General features: G+C 34.9%; 3 protein-coding genes across 3 annotated transcripts; 2 read left to right on the top strand and 1 right to left on the bottom strand.

Annotated features, from left to right (window-relative positions):
* Positions 1 to 4: 4 nt before the first annotated feature.
* Positions 5 to 7,517, bottom strand: BDCG_08831 (pH response protein PalF). Its single transcript, XM_045424612.1, has 4 exons — positions 5,477 to 7,517; positions 1,893 to 5,378; positions 692 to 1,804; positions 5 to 433 (listed from the first exon to the last, which is right to left on the bottom strand). The coding sequence occupies exons 1-2, from the start codon at positions 5,936 to 5,938 to the stop codon at positions 3,510 to 3,512; spliced, it is 2,331 nt and encodes a 776-aa protein (XP_045273288.1). The 5' UTR covers positions 5,939 to 7,517; the 3' UTR covers positions 5 to 433; positions 692 to 1,804; positions 1,893 to 3,509.
* On the top strand, positions 1,097 to 3,257 carry BDCG_08830 (uncharacterized protein). The gene has a single exon (XM_045424611.1). The coding sequence runs from the start codon at positions 1,327 to 1,329 to the stop codon at positions 1,999 to 2,001; it is 675 nt and encodes a 224-aa protein (XP_045273287.1). The 5' UTR covers positions 1,097 to 1,326; the 3' UTR covers positions 2,002 to 3,257.
* Positions 6,482 to 10,383, top strand: BDCG_08832 (phosphopantothenoylcysteine decarboxylase). Its single transcript, XM_045424613.1, has one exon. The coding sequence runs from the start codon at positions 8,427 to 8,429 to the stop codon at positions 9,120 to 9,122; it is 696 nt and encodes a 231-aa protein (XP_045273289.1). The 5' UTR covers positions 6,482 to 8,426; the 3' UTR covers positions 9,123 to 10,383.
* The last annotated feature ends 12,357 nt before the right edge of the window (positions 10,384 to 22,740 follow it).

The raw sequence follows: 22,740 nt of genomic DNA on the forward strand, positions 1-22,740 counted from the left end.
TTTTTTTTTTTTTTTTTTTTTTTTTTTCGGATGTCATATTGCCAGTGTTATCCTACGACTCAAAATGATGCCGGTATGTGCTTGCGGGAGGACCGCTCTGAGACCTCTGCGAAAGCCGCAAGGGCCTCTAGTTTGAAGCTTTTCGTGGAGGTTCAAAACAGCATCCAGCTCCGCCAAACCCCGCTCGAAAACAGTGAGGACTTAGGCCAATTAACTGAGACAAGTTGCATACCAACTCTAGCTACCTATTATTATTATTATAGCTGACCCTCAGATCGAACCATCTGGCTGAATCACATCACACATTAGCTGATTTCTAATCCTTAAGCCATACCAGGTACTCCGTACTCTGTTGTGAATCTAGAGTTTTAGGACATGTGGAAATCGTTCTTTCTGCACTAGACTCACGTTTAAAGCTGAAGCCGCAAATTACCTAGTTCAAATTCAGTCTCCAGAACTGCTCAAATATCTCGACTTTCCTCTGGGCCGGAGGCGGGTCGAACATCCAAAAAACATAAAATAAAATAAAATAAAATAAATAAAATAAAATAAAAATAAAATAAAATAAAATAAAATAAAAATAACAATAAAAAAGAGAGAGAGAGAAGAGAGAGAAAATGAAGAATAGAATGGAAAAGAAAAGGAAAAAAGAGCATTCAGGTCTCCAAGCCAGGGATTTCTTTTTTCTTACCTTTCAATGCATCATGGCTCTAGTTCACTACACTCTCTTTTTGTTCAGACATCTCGTTTTCAGCTCTTTGTTAAACGGGTGCTCGTTTCTTTTCAGCTTGATCCAAATAACATCATCATAAGCTACTGTTGAGGCTGTGGAATGGGTAAAAGCACAACAGCATGCTGAGGAGTATACAAGCTTAAAGAAATCGACCATCCCTCCCTCTATTTCATCTTTCTCTCAAAATTCCGGGGCTTTAAGTTATCTGTACAAAGCTATATATTGACAATGTTGATATTTCCTGACAGATCTGGAGGAATAAGGTTACTTTTAGAGTTAAAACTAGTCCAAATAAAGTTAAGAGGTTCCCTGCCTATCGATGATGAGGCAACCGTAACGGACAATTGTCAACAGCCGATAAGTTGTGCTATATATTGAATGTCGCATGTAGAGAGATTTCTCTCTTCGACACAATGCACCCATAGCTAGCTTTAGCTACTTCCTTCTAGCCGTGCTGATGAAGTAGGCTATCACAGACCCTAACATTGAAGAGCGGAAATTTGCATTTTGACAACCGAAAGAACCTCAAGGACGGCTCTAGACTTACCTACCAGACGAGAGAGAGAAACTGGAGTAAGGAGAATGTCGCGGATATGACAACATTTCCTTCACCACTGGTGCTCCCTGGCGACAATATTGCCCTAGATGCGGACTATCCTCACCAGAGCTTTGACTCCTGGCTTCGTGAAGAGGATAGGAATGAGATTGCGTCTAGGAAGAATGTTGTTCATGTCGCTGCTCCTCCCGATATTCAGCCTGATGTCTCATTTATCTATCAATGGGATACTTCGCAAATCAAGCGCGATACATCCGTTCCAACTCTAAAGGTTGAAGATGTTTTGAATTCTCTTGAAACATTCTACCTTGGCTTGCCGGTCAAACTACAGCCAAATCCAATCCCGGTCTCTTTTACAAGCTGGGAAAGTGGTGGCACACGACGAGGTCCAAAGACCAAAACTAAACAGGAGGAACCCGAGTATACCAGGTTTAATATCGAAATAGAATGCGTGCGAATTCGAACACGTGCTGCACCAGACGAAATTTTCCAACGACAGTTAAAACCTCGACGACCTTCTCGATGCTGCAATCAGCATTCTGCTCAAAAATGCGAACGCACTAATATTGATAAACAAAACTTCTATGAAAGCGCAGACGATACCTTTGTCTGCGGTAGAGCTTACGGTGGAAGCCGTGTTGCAGTGGTTTCGGCCTCGAGATATAACCCGATCCTAGATGGCAAGCATAATGTCGACTGTGAACAAAGCTGACCAGCGTGACACTATAAAGACTACGTTGTGAAGTCCTCCTGTACTGACACTTCAAGGCCCAAAAAGAGAACCAAGTTTTCAAGTTCATCAAACCAAGATATCGCATCCAATGACGACACATCATCTCCCTTACCCGCCGCGTTGTTTGCACACAAGTCTTTACCCCCTCTCGACCTGCTGCCAACCACGACGCAATTGGTAGGTCTCTGGCTAGGCTGCGTTCGCCGAACGGCGAGCCATGAACTTTGCGACTGCTTTGGCATTGATTACTGCATGTACTATGCTTGCTCGATGCAAGGAAGTACTCCGCTTCCAGAGGACGCGAGACAACCGCCGTACCTCTGGCCCGTATATCTCGCGAAAATGCTGCATGCACGGGTACGACTGCGAAAGATCGCTATCTCGCCCCCTCTATCATTCTGCAAAAGGCACGGCGAGATACATTTATTCGCAACGTTTGCAGCGTGGATCGCCAGTAGATTAGACAGGATATGAAGTTTGGCATGGATTTTTCACCCAGTGGTCGTGTGTTATATCTTCCTTTAGATTCCAGACCACGATTCCCCCCCGAGATTTATGGGTCATATATTCCGTATATCGCATCCAGTTGTCATCCCGACGAATATGTTACAACTTCTATAGAGTATGGCCCGTGAATAGTATTATTGTAGATGCCTCCTATAGATCCCGAAGGGAGATATCAGAATTGCGATCAGGCGAAGAAACACAACAAATTTATTGGACGGGTTCCTCGAGGCAATTTCAAAATCCCAAGTCCATGGGTGGGATAGCACAATTATTTTTATAATGATAATAGGTCACTGTAGCTTCTACTCTGTTATCCCACAGAGCGACCCGAGGTGGTATTTCGGTATCTCATGCAGGACTCCGGGAGGTAATAAAGGCCAAAGCTGAATATAGATGAGAAAGAACACAAGAGGTAGCGAGAAGTAGAGCAATACACAAACAATATCTCGCGCCTCCACCATTTTGTAGCCACCCAACTCCGTATTCTTTCTGCTGCCATCCCCCCAAACACCAGGAAAGCACATTTCCAAAGAGAATGCTTAAAGTTAATCGAGACAGGATATATCTAGTATCAAATACTAGAAAAGGTACTCTTTGAATAAAGTCCTTAAAAACGACGGACGAAGCCGCCAGGCAGGACGGGTTAAGAAACAGCATGGTCATCAGAGTTAGGAAGCGTATAGATAGAATAGGAAACTAGATAGATGGAAATGGAAAGCAAAAATGACCTAATAAAACCCCTTTCCCGGTCACCCAAGCACCGCTATATACCAGGAGCAAAAATGGACGAAATGCAATTCGCTAAACGTAGCCGGATCATAAGTAGTATGTGTATAATCGTATGAAATAGCCCGTTTCGCGGCCGGCCGGGAATATTAGACCGCAAAACGCTAGTAGCATAAATGATGCTAGGGAACATGTAGAGTATGAAGGAAATGTCTGTGGTTGCGCTGTGGATAGAAGATGGTGTAAAAGAGATGTTATCGTTGATACCTAGGGAGTAGTTCTATAGTTGTCAGTGATCGAGCCAAATCCTCCTCGGTAAGTATTGGCGCCGACGGCACATGTCGACATTCTGAGACAATTGGAGGACTAGATGCGTCCATGGAGTGACTCTGTTCAAGTTCCGGCGAACTTGCCTGGGCGAGAAGTCGCTGCCTCTCAAGCTCTTGCTTATCATCCAGCGGGCCAATCCGTGTTCTCGCGGGGTCGCTACTACTAGGTGATGTAGGCGGAGAAGGTGACATATTACCTACATTGGACCGAGGAGCAAAGGTTATTGTATCGATGGAGGGAGCGGAGGCTGGAGAGTCACGGCTGGGGAATTGCGAAGTAAAGCGACTGGGAGGGTTTCCGAAAGGACTATCTACTTCAGATAAAATAGGGGCTGAGGGAGCAAATGCCGGGGTTGCCGTTGACGGACCGCTTTCCGCTACACCGTCTTGTGATGGACTGCTAGGGAGAAGTGATTCCTCGGCTCTTCGTAGTCGGGTCTTTTCATCAACCGCTTCTTCAGGAAGCGCAGGAGGGATAAATCGGGGAGGGTATGGTGATTGCCTGTCTGGAGGACGGCCTCGCCAACCGCTGACTTCATCATTTTCGTAACCGTTTTCATAAGTATAATCGTGGGAATCATATTGGTGTGCGTAAGACTGTTGCTGGTCGTATTCAGCTGCGTCGTTAGGTTGGACAGCTTGAGGGGTAACCGGATGACTGTCCCCTGTGGGATTCGCATCCGATGTTTGAGGTTGGCGTTTACCGGAATCCTTCGAGCCTATCACAACTTCAAAAATGCAGGCAACCACACTTTTCTCTCGTCGCACTTGGTCAGTGTCAACGATGTTATTTGCCCAAGGAGACGTAATCGGGTTACGCCCTTTTTCCGATAGAGTTAGTATTTGGCCATTAGGACTATAGTTGTAATTGCTTGAGCCCGTCATCATATTTAAGCGCGGAATAAAACGGTCTTGGCCAGCCAATTTCCCGCGCAAATCCATTACCACCTCGAGATAATATCGGAAACTTATCATACCACCGGGCACATGTGTGATAGTCGGAAAAGTATCCTCTGGGATCCTGATAGATGTCTTTACGGTCGCCGTCAGGGTGGCGGGGTCCACAATCAACGGGGCAAAAATTTGGGACAGATCCTTTCGGAAGACGCTACTGGACCTTGTGGCCCCGAAAGAGAGTCCACCCAACCCGGTACGAGACTTTGGGTAATAGTCCTCGAATACCGGTTTGCCTTTATCGGTATGTCCCACTGGAATTGCCGGGTGGAGGTCTATCCTCCCTTGCCGATAGAGAGTGATAATAATCCCATTTGGGCTTCGGATAGGTTTCGTGTGCTGTATTGTGATCTTCACTGGAAGGACGTCGCCCGGAACGCCACCAGGTCGCGACAACTCTGTGGTAGCTTTAATTGTCCTTTCTATGGAGGAAGTATTCGTGCTCAGCGAGTCATCGTTCGCGACGCTCGGACTTTTCGCGGAATTTGGCTCGCTGATCACTTGAAAACTTTGGGTGCTGTTGCTCATGCAGCTCGAATTGCTCTGCTCGCTAGGTACGGGGCTGAGCGGTGGTCTATTCTCACTTCCGTTAGGAGCTGGTTCAGCAAGAGTTGAGTTTTGCGCAATCTGTTCACGAGATGCTGATTTCGTCTTGGATCGCGCCTTGGATCTTCTTATGATCGGTTCAAGAGAGATGATACGGGGTTTAGGAACGGGCAGCGGGGCAACGTCGATGGTTTCCAGAAGCATAATCCGTTTGTCGCAGGACATGGTAGGTGATATAGTGGTAGGTCGCGTTAGAGTAGATGTTAGCATATAGGATATGGTTCCACGCTCAAACTAAACAGCCGGTCAGCATATGCATGTCTAGCGCTCACAACTCTCAAAGGGACAGTGCGCAATCTTTTTGGTAAGAACAGATATTTCATTTTACATACCGTAATGCTGCTGGGCAATCGATAAGCCGGAAATGCCATTTCAAACTTGAATTTGTATATTCCCTCAACGAGGCGACCATCTCCACAGAGGACAATTTCGTCTTCGAAAAGCGAAGCAAATCCATTTCCCAAGTATTCACCGTACCTTTTACCACGTCCTGGACCCAGAAAGCCAGATTCCTCCAAGGCATCTCCAGGCGCAACCGCAGTTTTATAGACCTTCACATATCCATGCAAGCAGAGAACTAGGTGTGTTATGCGGACCGGTTTCACCACCTTCAAGACCACGCAGCCTTTCACCAAGTCGCCAGAAAAGTACGCCTTGTATGGCTCATCCAACTGTATATAGAATTCAGAAATAGTCTTAATCCGGTTGCTAAAGCGATCTGTAAACTTGGATATTATGGACCGGTTCCGAGCAGACGAAGGAGTGGAGGGCCTGGGAAAGGGATCAAACGACATGGCAAATCACCTGTATATCGTCCCCATACACACAACGGCTCGCATGGGTGTTCGAAAAAAAAAAAATTTCGTGGGAAGGAGAAGGTGAGCGCAAAGGGAGGCTCGATGTTGGTTGTAATGAGGGCCTGTCCAGGCAGTTCACTCGCGCCACGCTGCGGGATGCGCGGTACGGTACCAGGCGGGAGGCTGTACGAGGGCGTCGTCAATTCTTACGACGCTGGAGGAGGGCTGGAGGGAGCAAGACTCTCGCGAGCTAGATACGGGGAATGCCGCGCTGCTGGCCCTGGCAGACAGGCCCGGGTATTGTAGCAGCGGTGCTGCAGCAACTCGACAACTTGTCAGGTGTAGGAAGAGTACGGGAGAGTAGTCGATATGGGTAACGGTCATGGTCCCGGGTAAACGGAGCATTCGGAGCGACCCTGCAGGATGGGCTAGTCAGAAGGAACGGACGGCATCTCATAAGACCAGCTGCTCCGTGGATTGCAGAGAGGAAGAGCAGCGGTGGTTATGGTGGGAGAAGGAGGAGGAGGAGACGGGGGTGGTGGTGGTGGTGGTGGTGGTGGTGGCAGTCGTGATGGAGTGTGGCCTCGGGCTTGTATCAGCGCGTTTGCGGGCTGTAGCGCAGATTTGGGGGCGTTAGTTATTTAGGCCTACCTGGGCTGGTCGAGAGGAGACTCTCACAAAAGCTATCTGCCACTCCTGTTATGTTTATATCGCCACTGCTTTTCATTGCAGCTGTTGTGTTCTATCATTACTTCTATCTCAGCGTCTAGAATTCTTATTTATTGTTACTTTAAACGGAATATCAATATTCTTTGTTTGCTTCTGCTTCTCTGTCCTTTTTCGTCTTCCTGCATCAGCGTATATGCCAACATTCAAAGACGAAGCAGAACTAGTGTTGCGTGCAATTATTCTTATTATTACAGAGGTTATTTGTGACGCAGCTGCGCAACCTGGCGATGGGGCAGTTCTCCGGTCAGACAAAGGTTTGCCAGGGGCGGGCGTGGTTATGGACCTTATGGTCAAGCTTTTTTGCCAATGTGAAAAGCTTGGGAGTCTTGTTGATCGGATCGACAATCGGGCTCCAGTTTCTCCCCATTTGTCTGCAGCCGCCGTTAGTAACTTCGGGGGGATCAGAACGCAGGAAATAATATAATTGCTATAGAAAAGAACGCGGTGAAATTAATCAATGGAAATATTGGAATACGAATACAGCCATCCTTCTGTTTCCTTCTCGCCATTGGGGGCAAATTAACAAGATTTAAAAAGGAGCAGGGGGATATTAATCATTGAGCGGCGAGGACACAACCTCTCCTCCCCCTCCCCCCCAACAACCCTGTGCTCGCTTGGTGGGACCTCTGCTTCGCCAGCTTTAACTGGTGGCTCTTTCACCCCAGGCAAGTAACGACTCTGGGCCTAGGCGATGGTCAGGAAGAAGCACAATCCCAACCCACAACTGGCTACTGGGACATGGTTGGGACTAAAAATAACCGAACGAGGTATCTGATTTGGTGTTGCTCGAGGGAGCAATGAAAACAATCAAATTATCATATCAACCCCAAGGAGCGTTTGAACTCAGAACATGGTGGGTGGGCAATCTTTTTGTCAACAAAAGCATCGATTCGTGGAGCATCCAGTTAAGCTTCAGCGCCGCTGTCGGGCGAGAGAACGCCATGGCTTGGCGATAACAAGCATTTCCTCTCACGGTCAAGACGCTAGTTGATTTTAATTAAGATTTTTGCGTGCTTCTCCGTCCTCCTCCTCGGATGGTTGTGCAGATGGTCCTCATTCCATCCCTGGTTCGTCGCGGTGATTTTTTTACCCCTGGAAACAACCAAAGTGGTTGTCGTGCTTGAAATCGACGCCCTGTTTTATTTTTCGTTTCCTAAGCAAGATATCAACTCTGCTTCCTGTTCTTAGTTGAAAAGGCGCATCGATGAAGGGTCAAGACCTCTAAAACCAAGCGGGCTCACAATACATTATTGATTGCCTCTGCCATACCATTTTAAATCCAAGTCCACTAGTCGGGTACACACGCATAGGCTTGTTCTCTACCGGGCAAGATATAAGCACAGAATCATAACCAACATCTCGGCCATGAAGCTCACTACCGCAGCTTGCATGATTGAGCAATCGTCCAATCGAAATCATAATCAAGCGAGCCAGCTGACTGGTCTATTCCAGCTAGTTATCCCAGCCAAACAAGTAAAACCCCCTACTACCGGGTGCTAAGAAGCTCGCGCCTATTATTAAAGTGGTTCACATACGCCGTAAAGAGCGCGCAATAATGGCTAAAGGATACTATCCCTACTACGGAGTACATGTACGGTACATACGTAGTTACATCCAAATCAGGGTGGGAGCTAACGAATTTGTCACGTGATTTATATATATATCCTGAGTCCTTCCGAGCTTATTCTTCACTCCTCTAGCCAACACTGTTGATAGTTCGCCAAAAGCCCAGTAGACGTCTGTAATCCAAGATAAAATGACATCTGAAGCCGGCGCACAAATATCTCAATCGCCTGCGTCAAATATTGCCGCTGCCCTTCAGGATGGGAAGACGCACCTGCTCTTGGCCGCAAGCGGCTCCGTTGCCACCATCAAATTACCGCAGATTATCGCCGCGTTGAGCAACTACCCTAACCTCTCGATCCGTGTCATCCTTACAAAGTCCGCAAGCCACTTCCTCGATGGGCAGTCTGCTGAACAGCCTACGGTATCATCTCTAGCCCTGCTCCCGAACGTCGATTCGGTCCACCAAGATGAGGACGAGTGGGTAGAGCCGTGGACGCGGAATGCAAATATACTTCATATAGAGCTACGCCGTTGGGCGCACCTATTGGCAATTGTTCCTATGTCTGCCAATCTATTGGCCAAGGTGACAGGGGGACTCTGTGACGACCTCCTGACAAACGTCATTCGTGCTTGGGACATAGACCCTCTAAATCCGACGAAGCGGCTAATTATTGTTGCGCCATCAATGAATACCATGATGTGGACCCATCCGTTGACTGCGAAGCAATTAGCCATACTCAACGATGAGTGGAAATGGTTTGAAGTGCTTCCACCTCAGTCAAAAACTTTGGCATGTGGTGATACTGGGCAGGGAGCCATGTGCGATTGGAAAGAGATCGTCGGTGTGATTGAGAAACGACTTGCCGCCATAGATACTAGCTTGTGAATCTAACCCCAGACGGAAACATTTCAAATATGCACCCTGCCATTATTTTGACACTTCGCTTTCTCACGTTGATTATCGGCGCAATGCAATGGTTTGAACGCCTTATCCATAGGCTTACTTTCACTTTCGTATAAAGGGCCAGTTTATCTTCCGCAAATCCTTAAGAACTATAGCTTCAGCACTCACCACGGCCGATGTCACACTTCTGATTTTTAAACCCGAAAAACTCAGTTCCACAGCGGCCCTTCCGTTCTTAAATCAAAGATGTACTGTTGCGCGATATCTCCACTACTTGTGGAGGCATTGACAGACCTGAATCTAGTAAGGGGAGGCCTATACTCATGACGCATTCATGGTTATTTGTCGGTTGGTGGATACGAGTACGGCAAAACAATCCGGGATAAAGAGCGCTTTCATGCCGGATGTACCGTCAACAAAAATCATGCTTACCCATTGTGCGACACACACATTCGTCCACCCCTACAAAAGGAAGAAAAAAAAATCACTATTGCCTGAAATTTTATTATAATGACTCAAGTACGTAACCTCGTTCGCCTGTCGTGCACCATGGTTGGATGTTTCTACTCCGTACAGTGTTTGAAGGTTCCATACCTCCTGGCTCCAGTCAAACTAAACGAACACTCTTAAAATCTCGTAACAAGAGGACGTCTGTCACATACGAACATAGGGAGTGGAAAATAGGGCTTCCCTTCCGCTCAGCCGTACTCAAGCCACTATACAACATGCCCAACCGCATGTCGAGCCTCCGAGTTGTTGCCGTTTCAAGAGTGATGGTCGCGCGACGCGAGGGTGAGTGCGGGTGAGTATAGTATGGGTGTGCTGGGTGAAGACATGGGTGAGATTGAACGACACTGTGTGATTGCAGGTAGGCTAGGAGGAATTTCCTGCCCTACCTCAAGAACTACTTAACTTAGACTGGACGGTCTGTAAAATCGAGATTAGTTTTTCTTTTCTTGGAGGATAACGTTATTGTGTGTTTGTAATCTATCTACACGAGTTACACTAAGGGCCTGTTCGGTGACCCCGTCCAGGGCTGTATAAGTCCGTACAGTGCCAGCTTGTATGGCCCTGGACGGGGTTATACACGCTAACCTGGCCGGATAAGGCCTTCTGTTCAGTAGATTCTGTGTATAACTCCATACAACTCGCCAAGCACGCCAAGCTGGCAGTCAGATTCATATTATAGAGTTCAACAGTGTGTTTAGTTGAAAAAGTGGTAGATTTAAACCTGTTAAATGTACTGTATACACTGGAATGAGTTGTGATATCTGCTGACACATTTCAGTGTGGCTGTATAATGTTCAGAGACCTGCAAATATCATCAAAAATCAAGAATCATAGTGAGCAATCATGATAATGCAATCTGAGAGGCAATATGACAGTTATCTATGTCATAGACAGCAGTTAATAAGGCTTGCCACTGCAGAAGTAATCAATTTGAGACTTATTAAATTTTATTTTTTACTAATATTTGATATTATTATTATTATTATTCTTTAATTATAAATATACACAGTCAGAGACTATAATATTTACCTGAGAACTTTTACTTCTCAGAGGTTTTTTAAAATCTATACAATTAATTATACATTTATCAATATTAAATATGCAAGTTAGAAAATTTCAGCTCAGAATATATAAATCTTTTACAAATTACAGTATTTTTAACATCTTTTAAAAGAATTTAAAAGAGAAGAAAATCAATAATAATAATTTATTTACACTAAGTTTCTACTCATATAAATATCTATAGCAATGAAATAACTATTTAATCATTAAAAAGAGTTCAGAATTAAGCAGATTTATTCAAAAAATCATGTTTTAATCTTTATAAAGTGTAAGAAATTCTGCTTCTATGTAAGAATAAGTAGACTGACCGTGTGACTGTATCTGAGATCAGAATCAAACTTTACAGTTATTATATTATTTAAAAGTATTACTTCTGATCATAATTTATATTCATTACATTGATCTCAAATCATGTTATTTCAAATATTAAAGATCTCAGATTTACTTTTCAAATAAAAATCTAGTCTTAGATAAAGAATATATTTGAATTCTTAGTCATATTTTTATTCTGATCTCATTATTGAGAATGATATTAAATAAGATCATAAAATCATTTCTCACTTACATAATATTATAACATAGTACTTATTTATTGAAAATTTAACAGAGAGTGTTATTAAATATTATTACTTTTCTTAATACAGATTATAATTTATATAATTTTAATTATGAAAAAAATATAAAATACAAAAAAAAAATAAAAAATAAAAAATAAAAATAAAAACAAGAAAAAATCACAATAAAAAAAGAAAAAAAAAGAGAAAAGAAAAAGAAAAGAAAAAGAAAAAAATAAAAAATAAAAATAAAAAAATCAAGATCACAGAGTTATAGTATTTTTAAAATACTTACTTCTCAGAGTTTTTATAATATTTATTATCAATTATATATCTCTTATAGTGAGAATAACACAGCTGTGATAAGTCATTATCTTAATATTATCTAATAAATAATCAGTATATATCTGTATAAATGTGAATAATTAGAAAACATACACTTAAAAAGTATGATCAGAGTGAACTCTGCTATCACTTGAATAATATTAAGAGTAGAACACTGAAATTGATGATTTCTCTCATTAATTTCACAGATAAGACATGTAAAGATAATCTTAAGAAATATAAAATTCTTCAACTTCTGATAAAAACAGATCTCACAGAGAAACTCTATTTTCATAATATCAGAGACTGAGTATTATTAAAAAGTGTTACTTTCATATAATATATATACACTTACTGCAGTGATTCATTCTCTGTACATATAACTGAGAGTTACAGCTTTTTCACACTGCACAGCTCTCTCTGAGATGCTGCTATCAGTTTATAACTCACACAGTCTCTCAGTTCAGTACATACTGTGTGTATACAGCTCTGTATACTGAGACTATATTAATTATTATAATCTGATATGATACTCACTTTTCACAGATCATATTTCATTTGAGAGAGAGAGAAAAGATATGACTATTATTTTATTAAGAGAGAAATGAATAATTAGTATTATTAAATATAATTTAATTCATCTGTATTTAAAATTTGATTAGTCTATACTCTTCAATTTAAGAGTTTCTAAGAGTGTTTTAATAGTTTTCATATCAGCTTAAACTTAGTGATGAATTGAAGAAGAAGAGAAAAGAGAGAAGAAAGAAATGAGAATAACTTATCTTTATAATATAAAAACAGAGAATTGCTGTAATTATTCTCTCTAGTAATAAAGATCTGTTTTCTGCATGTATCTCTGATATAGATTATATAATAAATGTATACAAAGAATATCAATAGTGTATGTATTAAATGAAGATAATATTACTATATAACACTGTAGCTGTTTCTGTACATCTCTGAAAGCTGTTAATAGTTTCTTTATCTCTTTATATTTGATAAGTTAATAATATATTCTGATGCACTTTTTCTTCTATTATTATCATCATTATCATCATTATCATTATTATTATTACTATTATCATTATTATCATCATTATTATTATTATCATCATTATTATATTATTACCTGTCTTCATCTCTCTCTCAATACTTATTAAAATTAATTATATCATCTCTCTTTAAATATTCTGCGGTTCTGTGAACCATCAAGGCGCGTGAGCACTGTCATAGATTGAAGAGAGAGAAGAAGAAGATATTCAAGTGCAGAGAGACAGATTATAAAATATGTTATAATATTTTAAAAAGACTCTGTAAGAAAGTAGAATAATAATAATTTTAAGTAATACTTCTGATAGATTTAGACTGAACTAAGTATAGAAATAATACAGATAACACTGTCTGTGAGAGATTAAAAAAGAAGATAGTGAAGAGTCTTATACAGTAGTAATAAGATCAGAAGAAGTTCTGAAAATGATTTAAGATTAAGATAAAGAGAAAGAGAAAGAAGAAGATTATTACTATAAATAAGTAGTAATAGAAGAAGATTGAGAAGATATTAAAGTAAGAGATAAAGAAGTTAAAACTGATAAGTTTTTTATTAAAAAATAATGATTTTTGATAATACTTCTGTTCTCTAATTAATTAGCAGAAGCTGGCAGAGAAGAAGAGAATTGAGACTTTATTCAGATCTTGAATGTACTCTATGATTCAGAATATTGAGAAGACAGCTCTGCTCTTTGAGTATGTTAATCTGCTTATCACTGAGATGGAATCTGAGGCAGCAGATCAGAAAATGCAGGATTTTAAAGTACAGATTAATCTGACTGAGAGAAAGCAGTGAGAACTCTTCTCTGAGAAGACAGCAGAGAGAGATTTTAAGATAATTATTATCTCAGATGAGAAGAAGAAGAAGAAGAATAAGAATAAGAAGTAAATTATAAAGAATGATGAGAAGAATAAGAAAGAGAAGAAAGATAATAAGTAGAAAAAGTTTTTTTCTTTTTATATTAGTTAGTTATAAGTTTGTAACTATTAGTTAATAATTGAAATTAATTTTAAGTTTTCAAAAATTATTGTACAAGTTGTAATCAATTATCAATGTCAGGAATAATATATATATATATTCAACTATCATGTCATGTCACTATAATATATAAGTATTAACATTTTTTCAATATTGATATTTATAATATTAATATATTTTTAATGATATCATCTGATAATATAATTTGATAACACTCTCTTTCATAATATTAATATATTTCAAGAAATATGACAGAGATTAATCAAGATTATTTATTTACTTTTATATATTAATGATATTCAATCTGAGTTAGTACTAAAATTATAACTAAGCTAAGAAAGAAGATTATTTTCTCTTATATTAATTCTTCTTACACACATCAATGATCAGTTATTGAAAATAAATTATTATCTTTCTTAAATTATTATCATATCTTCTGAATTTACTTCTTTCACTTCTTTTACTTCTATTGAAGATTTACAAACTCTTTAAGAAATTACTGTAAATTACAAAGTCTATATTATTTATAATTTAACACAGAATACTCTCTTTCAATCATGATAAATAATCACTTCATTCTTTATATCTGATTTCAGGTTATAAAATTTATGAAAAACTTAACATAAACACTGAGATGAACTATGAAATAATTATTAATAGATTGTATTATAGATTACTGAAGAGTCATCTCTCTACTACAATCACTGTAACTTTATTCAGAAATATTCATTATAAACTGATTATAACTCTGAAGAAATTTCTTAACATCTGAAGTCATCAGAATGCAGATAATAAAAGAAAAATAATCAGAAAATTACTACTGAGCTGATAAGTTACTCTATCAGATAATGATTTTTAATAATATCAACTTTCTAATTTGAAGAAAATTATGTGAAAATAATCATATATTAGTACTCTGATTTCATAACTCTTATCTGATAACTTCTGTAAATAATTACTTTGTATATATATATCTCTGAATCTTTCTCTTCAATCAATTGAAAACTTTGAATTCTAAATACTTCTTCAAATACTTAATTCAAATCTTCATATTTCACATTGATTCTGTCTTCAGTTCAATCTTGAGATATACTATAAAGTTAATATACAATATCTAGAATCAGAGTTGAAGAATCATTAAAGAGTGTCTCTCACAGTGAATGTATAAACTAGTATAAATAATCTTACATTTATAAGAGTTATATATTATTACATTGATAAGAACTGAACTTATTAAGAGATATTAATTGAATTTAAATCATTGATCAGTAGTTATACTGAGAATTATATAATAGAGATATTAATAACTGTGATTAAAAATAACTATTAAGATATTAGTCTCAGTCTTCTTACAATTATAACTGATATTACTGTGAATAACTATACTATAATGAACAGCTTAGAGTAAAAATTGACTTTGTATTTCTGAAATAATAAACAAGGTTATATTTTCTGCATTGCTCATGTGATTCAACTTGTGATGTAAACACTGATAAAGAATCTTAATATTAAGATAAAGAATAATGAGATGACTGATTCTTGAGATGAGAATGAGATAAAAGTGATTACTTAAGTAACTTTTATATTCACTTTATAAAAGATAATATTTTTTAATAACACTTTTTAATATTGCTTTTTAATAATGCTTTTTGATAACACTACTGTTAATTTTGAATAGATTAACTAATAATTTAAATATCACAGATTTAAAATATTGCTAATATAATTTATATCTTCTCTAAACAATAATAATAATTTCATGATATTCAATAAATAAATAAATCAGTTATATTACTGAATATGATACAGAATATTAGAATATAGTGAAGTTTAATATATAAGATAACTGTTCAGACTGTTTGATTGTATCAGATAATTGATTATTAAGTATAATACTCTGATTGAGAAAAGATTCAGATATTGAAACTTTCTGATATGAAGTAACTCAGTTGAAATATATGATTGATTTACTATTTCAGTTTTATAAGATAATAAGACAGTCTCAATTACTCATATATCAATACTGCAGTCAGTCTGATAAGTGTATAACAGTTTATTTACTCATCTTGAGAAGCAGTTGAATCACTTAAAAAGAAATTCAGTCTGAGATAATGCTATAGTGCAGGCTATTATTACTGTAAGAAATAAACTAGTATATTACTACAGTAAAACTGAACAATCTTTTATAGAGTACTATACTATAGCAGCTCTACTAGATCTCTTCTATTAAGTTAATATTTACACTTCTCAAGATTGAATAGAGAAGAAATGAGACTTATATATTAAATTAGTCTGAGACTAGTACAATATCAACTATCAGAGATTTGAATAAGCAGATATTAGAGATGTAAAGACAGTGAAATACAATTCTCTAGTAAGTAATGATCTTTGATAACACTTCATATTATATAGAACTATAATACTAACTTTGAAACAGAACTTATATATATTAATTACAACTGAAAATCAGACAAAACTACATACTTATAAAACTAAATTTAACTGCTATCTTCAAGATAATTCAACAAATTTACATATCAAATCAATTCTAGAGTTATGAAAAATTGTTAAGAGTATATATTCAACTATTACACTAATAATGTGTGATATTCTGACAATTTCATTGATAGAGATGAGAATAAAGTGAAAGTTCAACTCAAGCTGAGATATTTATTACTATCACTGAGAACAATTATAAGAAGAAATAATTAAGAAACTTATAATTGTAAAACATGAAATTATCAGATAGTTTAATATCTCTGATCACAGTATATCAGAGAAGTGTAGTTTTCATAAGAAAGTGAAGAATAAACTTATACAAGAATATATTTAGTTGTTTCATGAGTGTTATCAATAATTATTATCAAATTCTGATTATATAAGTAATCACTGAATAAACTGAATGAGACTGAATTTACTCTTCAGTCTCAGTCTCATTCTGATTTTGAAAGAATGATTATTTTTCACAGTTTATTCTGAGAAATTACTCTCATTTCACTGTTCTTGAATTAAATCTGGTCATTTATCATATCATTTCTCTCAGAAATGATTTATTTTCAGATTTTTTTAAGACTTGATTCTGGTGAGACTCATGTCAAGAAATGTATGAGATCAGATCAAATGAGATCAAATGTGAAATTCATGATCTCAGCGGCCTGTCTAAGAATAAGTACTTGCAGATGATTATTCAGGTGTTTGCAGCTTGATATAATATATACTGTTAACTACTAGAAGTATTTATAGTAGAAAGATAAAATATAGAAATTAAATATATAATAGTATTTAAGCTAAGTTATGAATAGTATTTATGAACTTCAGTTTATATAGTTATATATAATCAAGAGCTGCTAACTCTATTAATTACATAAGAGATAGAAATAGAAATAAAGAATCTATAAGAAGTAAAATTTCTTATATATCTCTTTCTCTTTAAGACTTTATCTATGAAGTCTTTTACTAAGTAATTTTATAGAATTAACTCAGTACTGCAGTGATACTTACTAAAAATTCTTCATATTTATAAAAGAATCTCAGTAAGAAAAAATCTCTTATTACTATAAAGAGAAAAGAGTCTATTACTCAGTTTCTTATTCTATGAAATTCTTTATAATATACAGATTCTTCTCTAACTATTATATAGATTTATCTTACATCTTTTATATAGAAGAGTTTCAGTTAACTCTCAATTATTTTTATAAGATTCTTATGTAATTATTACACAGATTTATCTTACAGATAAATTACTCTTTATAAAATTACTCTTATTAAAGAGAAGTATTTATAAGTTAATCTTTCACTTATTTTTATAAATCATCATTCTTTAATACTGTAAAATTGTGAGAAATTTTTCATTCTTTTATTAACTCTATAGAATTATAGAATTAAGATATTTATAGTCTGTAATTACTTTTTATAGTTATATAAAAAGATTCAGATCTATAATTTATAATTACTTTTTATTTATTAGAGTGATCTGACTATTCTACTGAATTACTTATAATATAAATAAATCTCTCTAAAGTAGTATAAATATCTCAGATCTGTTTATAGAATTTTATCTTCTTTTTTCTTTTTCTATAACAGCTCTTATTTTTATAAACTGTGAGTATTCTTATTCATCAGTGAAGTATTTTTATTCAGATAATAGAGAGAGAGTATTTTTAATAATATTTATATATTAATTTAAGAACTTCTTAAGAATAAAAATTTTTTTAATTTTAATATTTTTATAAACAATGTCTGACTATTACTGAGCTTCTTATAAGTATTCTTATAACTTCTCTGATTACTTTTTATCAGCTGATAAGACAGAGATATCTCTGTTTATAATAATATCTTTATCTTTCTCAGTCTTATCACTATATTTAATCTTCAGATTAGCAGTTAACTCTGTATCTCTCTCAGATCAGTTTCTAACTTTAAGTAGTATAGTCTCACTCTTTACTATAAGTCTTTCTATAAGTAATTTCTTATAGATTCTAGCTAACAGTTTCTATAAAGCTCTTAGTACTGTCAGTGTCTTCTACATCTCTGTAAATCTATAATTATTTCTTCTTCACTTATACAATCTTTAATTAAATATATATAAATATATCTAGATTCTTTATCAATAATTCTTATATCACAGCATATTTTCATAATCTTATTATTAATAAAAGATGAGTCTCTGAGTATCTATAAAATCTGAATAATCAAAGTAATGTGAATATTATAAATTTATAACAGAAGTTAATCTGAATAGATAAACTCTTTCTTTATATCTTAATTATTTTTGAGCTGAATACTTCAGTATAACTGAGAAAGTGAATATAGCTTTATAAGAAATATCTGATTATATATACAGATAATCAGCTCTTAAGACTCTGTCATAACTATGTATATTCTGATATTCAGCTTTTTTAAAGTCTGTGTGTTTCTGATAATCTTTATATTAAATGTAATAATTATCTGTATTGTAGATATAATACTCTCTACTTCTTTAAAGAGAAGAATTAATAATTATAGAGAGATTAAGTATTACAGATATTAAGAATATAAGTGTGAATTTTCTTTATTTTTTCTTTATTAATCTTTAAATTGTGTTTACAGTTCTTTTTATTTTCTTTATTTTTTAGCTTTTTAATAAGAATATAATTTCTTCTTCTCTTTTCATACACTGCAGACTATTCATCTCAGTAAAAACTTATTATCTTATAGACTAGAATTTATAAATAACAGTGTTAATATCTTTATTATAATCAGATTCTTAGTGAAGATTATATTATTCTAACTTATTAAAATTTATAGTATAAAAGTCATATTTCAGCTTTCACAGATATTTTATCTACTCAGATAATTCTTAAGTGAACTTATTCATCTTATTAGAATATTCTTATTACTGAATCTTGAATCAGAGCTTATAATCTCACTTCTCTGAGTTAATAATTTCTTTGATCTGATATTCTCTTTCACTCTTTAATACTTTATGAATAGAGTGATGAGTTACAGAGTTCTCTTCTAAGAATTTCTTATATTTACAGAGTAAAGAGATATAAAAAATATTATATATTTATAATTCAGATAGTAGTTTCAATCTGTAAAACTATAAAATAATTTTCTTTATAATTTTATAAGACTCTATCTGTAAGAGATTCAGCTTCTTACTAAATCTTTATATAATAATATTTTCTAAACTTAGTTAGACTTCATCATTTTTCTTGAAACTCTTTATAATATACTTAAAGTTATAGTATCTCTTCTGATACTCTTGAGTCTTTCTTAAGAATTCACAGACTTTCTCTTAAATATTCTGAATTCTCTCAGTCTATTTATAAGTATTATCATACTCTATAATGTACTCTCACAGATTTATCAAGATTATTCATGAATAAGTCTTAGTAAGTATCTTAAAGAGAGTTTTATCTGTACTGACATGCTTTGAGTTATTATATACAAACTTTATAAGTGATAATTAATACACTTAATCATTCTGATTATAATTGACAAAGTACTGCAGATACTGTTTTAATATACTTATCAGATACTCTGTCTGATTATTTATCTATTAATAAAAAGCTGTGCTTAGATCTTATAAGATCTTTAGTATAATTATCAGATCAGATCAGAACTCTTCTATAAAGATTGATTCTCTATCTGAGATAATGTTTACAGATAATTCATATAACTGAATTATATTATAGATAAAGATATAAGTTAAATTCTTTAACTTTAAGTTCTTACAGATGAGTATAAAGTATATTATCTTGATAAAGTAATCTACTATCATCAGTACACTGTTAAAGTAGATATTATATATATTCTTACTTTCAGAAAGACTTATAAGAGTGTTTATTTCTAGCTATTCTTAAGATTTCTATAAGATGAGTAGTGAAGTAAGTTCTTTATATAATCTGAACTACACTATCTATAAACTCTGATAAATAGTATAAGAATTCACTATCTTCTTCATAAGTTCTTATATCTTCAGTCAGAAGTATTTTCTTATAAGTAACTTATAAGTTCTAGTATTTATAAAATAATCTACTAGAGAAGAGTTATAATATCTTTTAATAAGTTCTATACATAGAAACTTATTTATAGATATATAAATTCAGCTCTCTCTTTATAAGAGATTATTTAAGTCTCTTTAATTCTTTGTTTTTATAGAATTAGTCTCTGTTATAAGCAGTTTCTGAATATATTAAGTATATTCATTCTTTAGTTGTAGTTCAGATAATCTGAACAGAAGATCTTATAAAGACTTATACTCTATTTTCTCTTACATCAGGTCTTTCATAGTACTTCTCAAAGTCTGTAAACTCTTCAGATTATAGATACTTTCTTCAAGAATTCTCACAGAGATTCTCAGAGTGTTAACTCTCAGTATTATAGAAAGTAGTTATACAGACTTCTTCTCTTTTTTTTCTCTCTTCTCTTATAGAGAATTAAGAGACTCTTCAGTTAATCTCTTTATAATACTTAGTTTAAGTATTCTATGAAGCTTTTCTATCTTCTCTAGTTTCTCTATATCTATTATTCTGATCTTATTATTATTATTATTATTATTCTTCAATTATAGATGTATGCAGTCAGAGACTATGACATCTATCTGAGAACTTTAGTTCTCAGGGTTTTTTCTATGTCTGTAAAGTTAACTATTATACATTCATCAATTTCAGATATGCAAAATCAGAAAATTCCAGCCCAGAATACAAAAACTGTTTACAAATTGCAGTGTTTTAACATCTTTTGATACTTTGAAATCATTTGACAATATCATGACAAAAGAAAAGAGAAAAAGAACACAGTCTCAAAGATAGACACATTAAATAAATAGATAGAAAGAAATTGAAAGAAAAAGATAAAGAAAAAGATAAAGTAAAGAGAGACTATAACAAAACAAATTATTAAAAGAGAGTGTATAGCTGTTTTAACAGACTATATCTGATTTATTTTCTCCTCTTCATACTCAGATAATTCTGAATTTAGCCATTTTCTTGTAGCTGCTTGAGTTTCTGATAGAAAGTCTATTAAGTATTTAATTCCTGTCTCAGTTGAGAATAAGAATCTCATATTTAATTGATTTAGATCATACTTCTCTTTCAATCTGGCTCTGAGACTATTGTATAATGCACAGTGCATTACAATATGCTCAGAATTCTCATTTGTATTGCAGAATGAGTATTCTATTGAGTCAAATCTATCATCAAATCTTTGTATATAAGATTTGAAATAGCCATGTTCTAGTTTCAGCTGTATTATAGATGAGAATATTTTCTTTTTACATTTAATTGAACAAGATTTCCACTTGGGTTTTGTTTCAAATCTTGAATAATGTATACTCTTCTTTTGTTTCTGCCAGCTTTCATTCCACTTGTCTAAACAAGATTCTTTTATTTTTCTCTTTATAAAAGACCAGAACACAATTTTTTGAATAGATCTGCTTAATTCTGCACCCTTTTTTGCAGCTGAATCAGCCAATTCATTACCATGAATATTCATGTGAGCAGGAACTCAGTGTAGATGAATTATCAGCTTTAATGTTCTTCTCTTTTGAATTTTCAAAACAGAGTTTAAGATCAGTTCAAGATTCATTTGACCATTATGAATCTGACTATTTCTAAGTCTTTTTAAAGCAGCTTGACTATCAGAGAATATCCATGCCTCTTTCAAACAATTTCCTCTTTTATGAGATTTTATTTCAATGAGTTTGAAAGCTTTCACTATTGCAAATAGTTCAGCATCAAAGACTTCACATTCAGAGCCTAGATTTCAGAAATCTGAGATAAAATTAATATTATCTTCAGTATAAGCAATGCCTGCGCCTAATCTATTCAAGTTCTCATTTTTTGAGCCATCTGAATAAACCAGAATAGAGTCTTTTATATTGATTGTAGAAATTCTCTTCAAATGCTGTTCATATTCTTTCTCTTTTGATAGTTCACTTATTTGTAAGTCTATAAGAGATTCAAGCTTTTCTCTCCAGGGAGATAACTTCTCATGATCAACTTTTTCAATATTTAAAGAAGAAAATTGATTTTTAATCAGAGAGTATAGTCTGTACAGTTGAGAAGGCATTTTCTTTGAAGAATTATTTTCATTTCAATCAAGAAATCTATTCCAATCCAGTTCATTTCCAGAGTTAATTGATGAAAATGAAGAAGAGACTCTTTCTCTGATTATATGATTTGAGCTCATCTTTACAACTCTCAGAGCATAGTTCATACAGGTCTTTTCAAATCTAATAGCAGGAGGAGGAATTGAAGCTTCAATTTCCATTGCTTTAATAGGAGATGATTTGAATGCTTCCAGAATTCTTCTCAAGACTCTGTTTTGCAGACTTTGAAAGAGTTCAGTGAAATTCCCTTGATTATTCCACCAAACTTGAACTTCATAATCAGCTACTGATGTGATACAGGCTATATATAACTGTCTCATAGCCTGAAAGGATAGACCTCTCTCTGTATTTGATAGTCTGATTATGTTGTTCAATAGTCTTTCTGCCTTGACAGTTCTTTGTTGAATGTGATATTTAAAATTCAACTTGGAGTTTAACCATACTCCTAACCATTTGACATTTACACTGGGTTTAATCTCTCTATTTAAAAGAGTTAGAGATAGTTCTTTCTCATTGAGTCTAGGAAAG

The sequence above is a fragment of the Blastomyces dermatitidis genome, assembly GCF_000003525.1.
Source record: "Blastomyces dermatitidis ER-3 genomic scaffold supercont1.12, whole genome shotgun sequence".
Classification (NCBI taxonomy): Eukaryota; Fungi; Ascomycota; class Eurotiomycetes; order Onygenales; family Ajellomycetaceae; genus Blastomyces; species Blastomyces dermatitidis.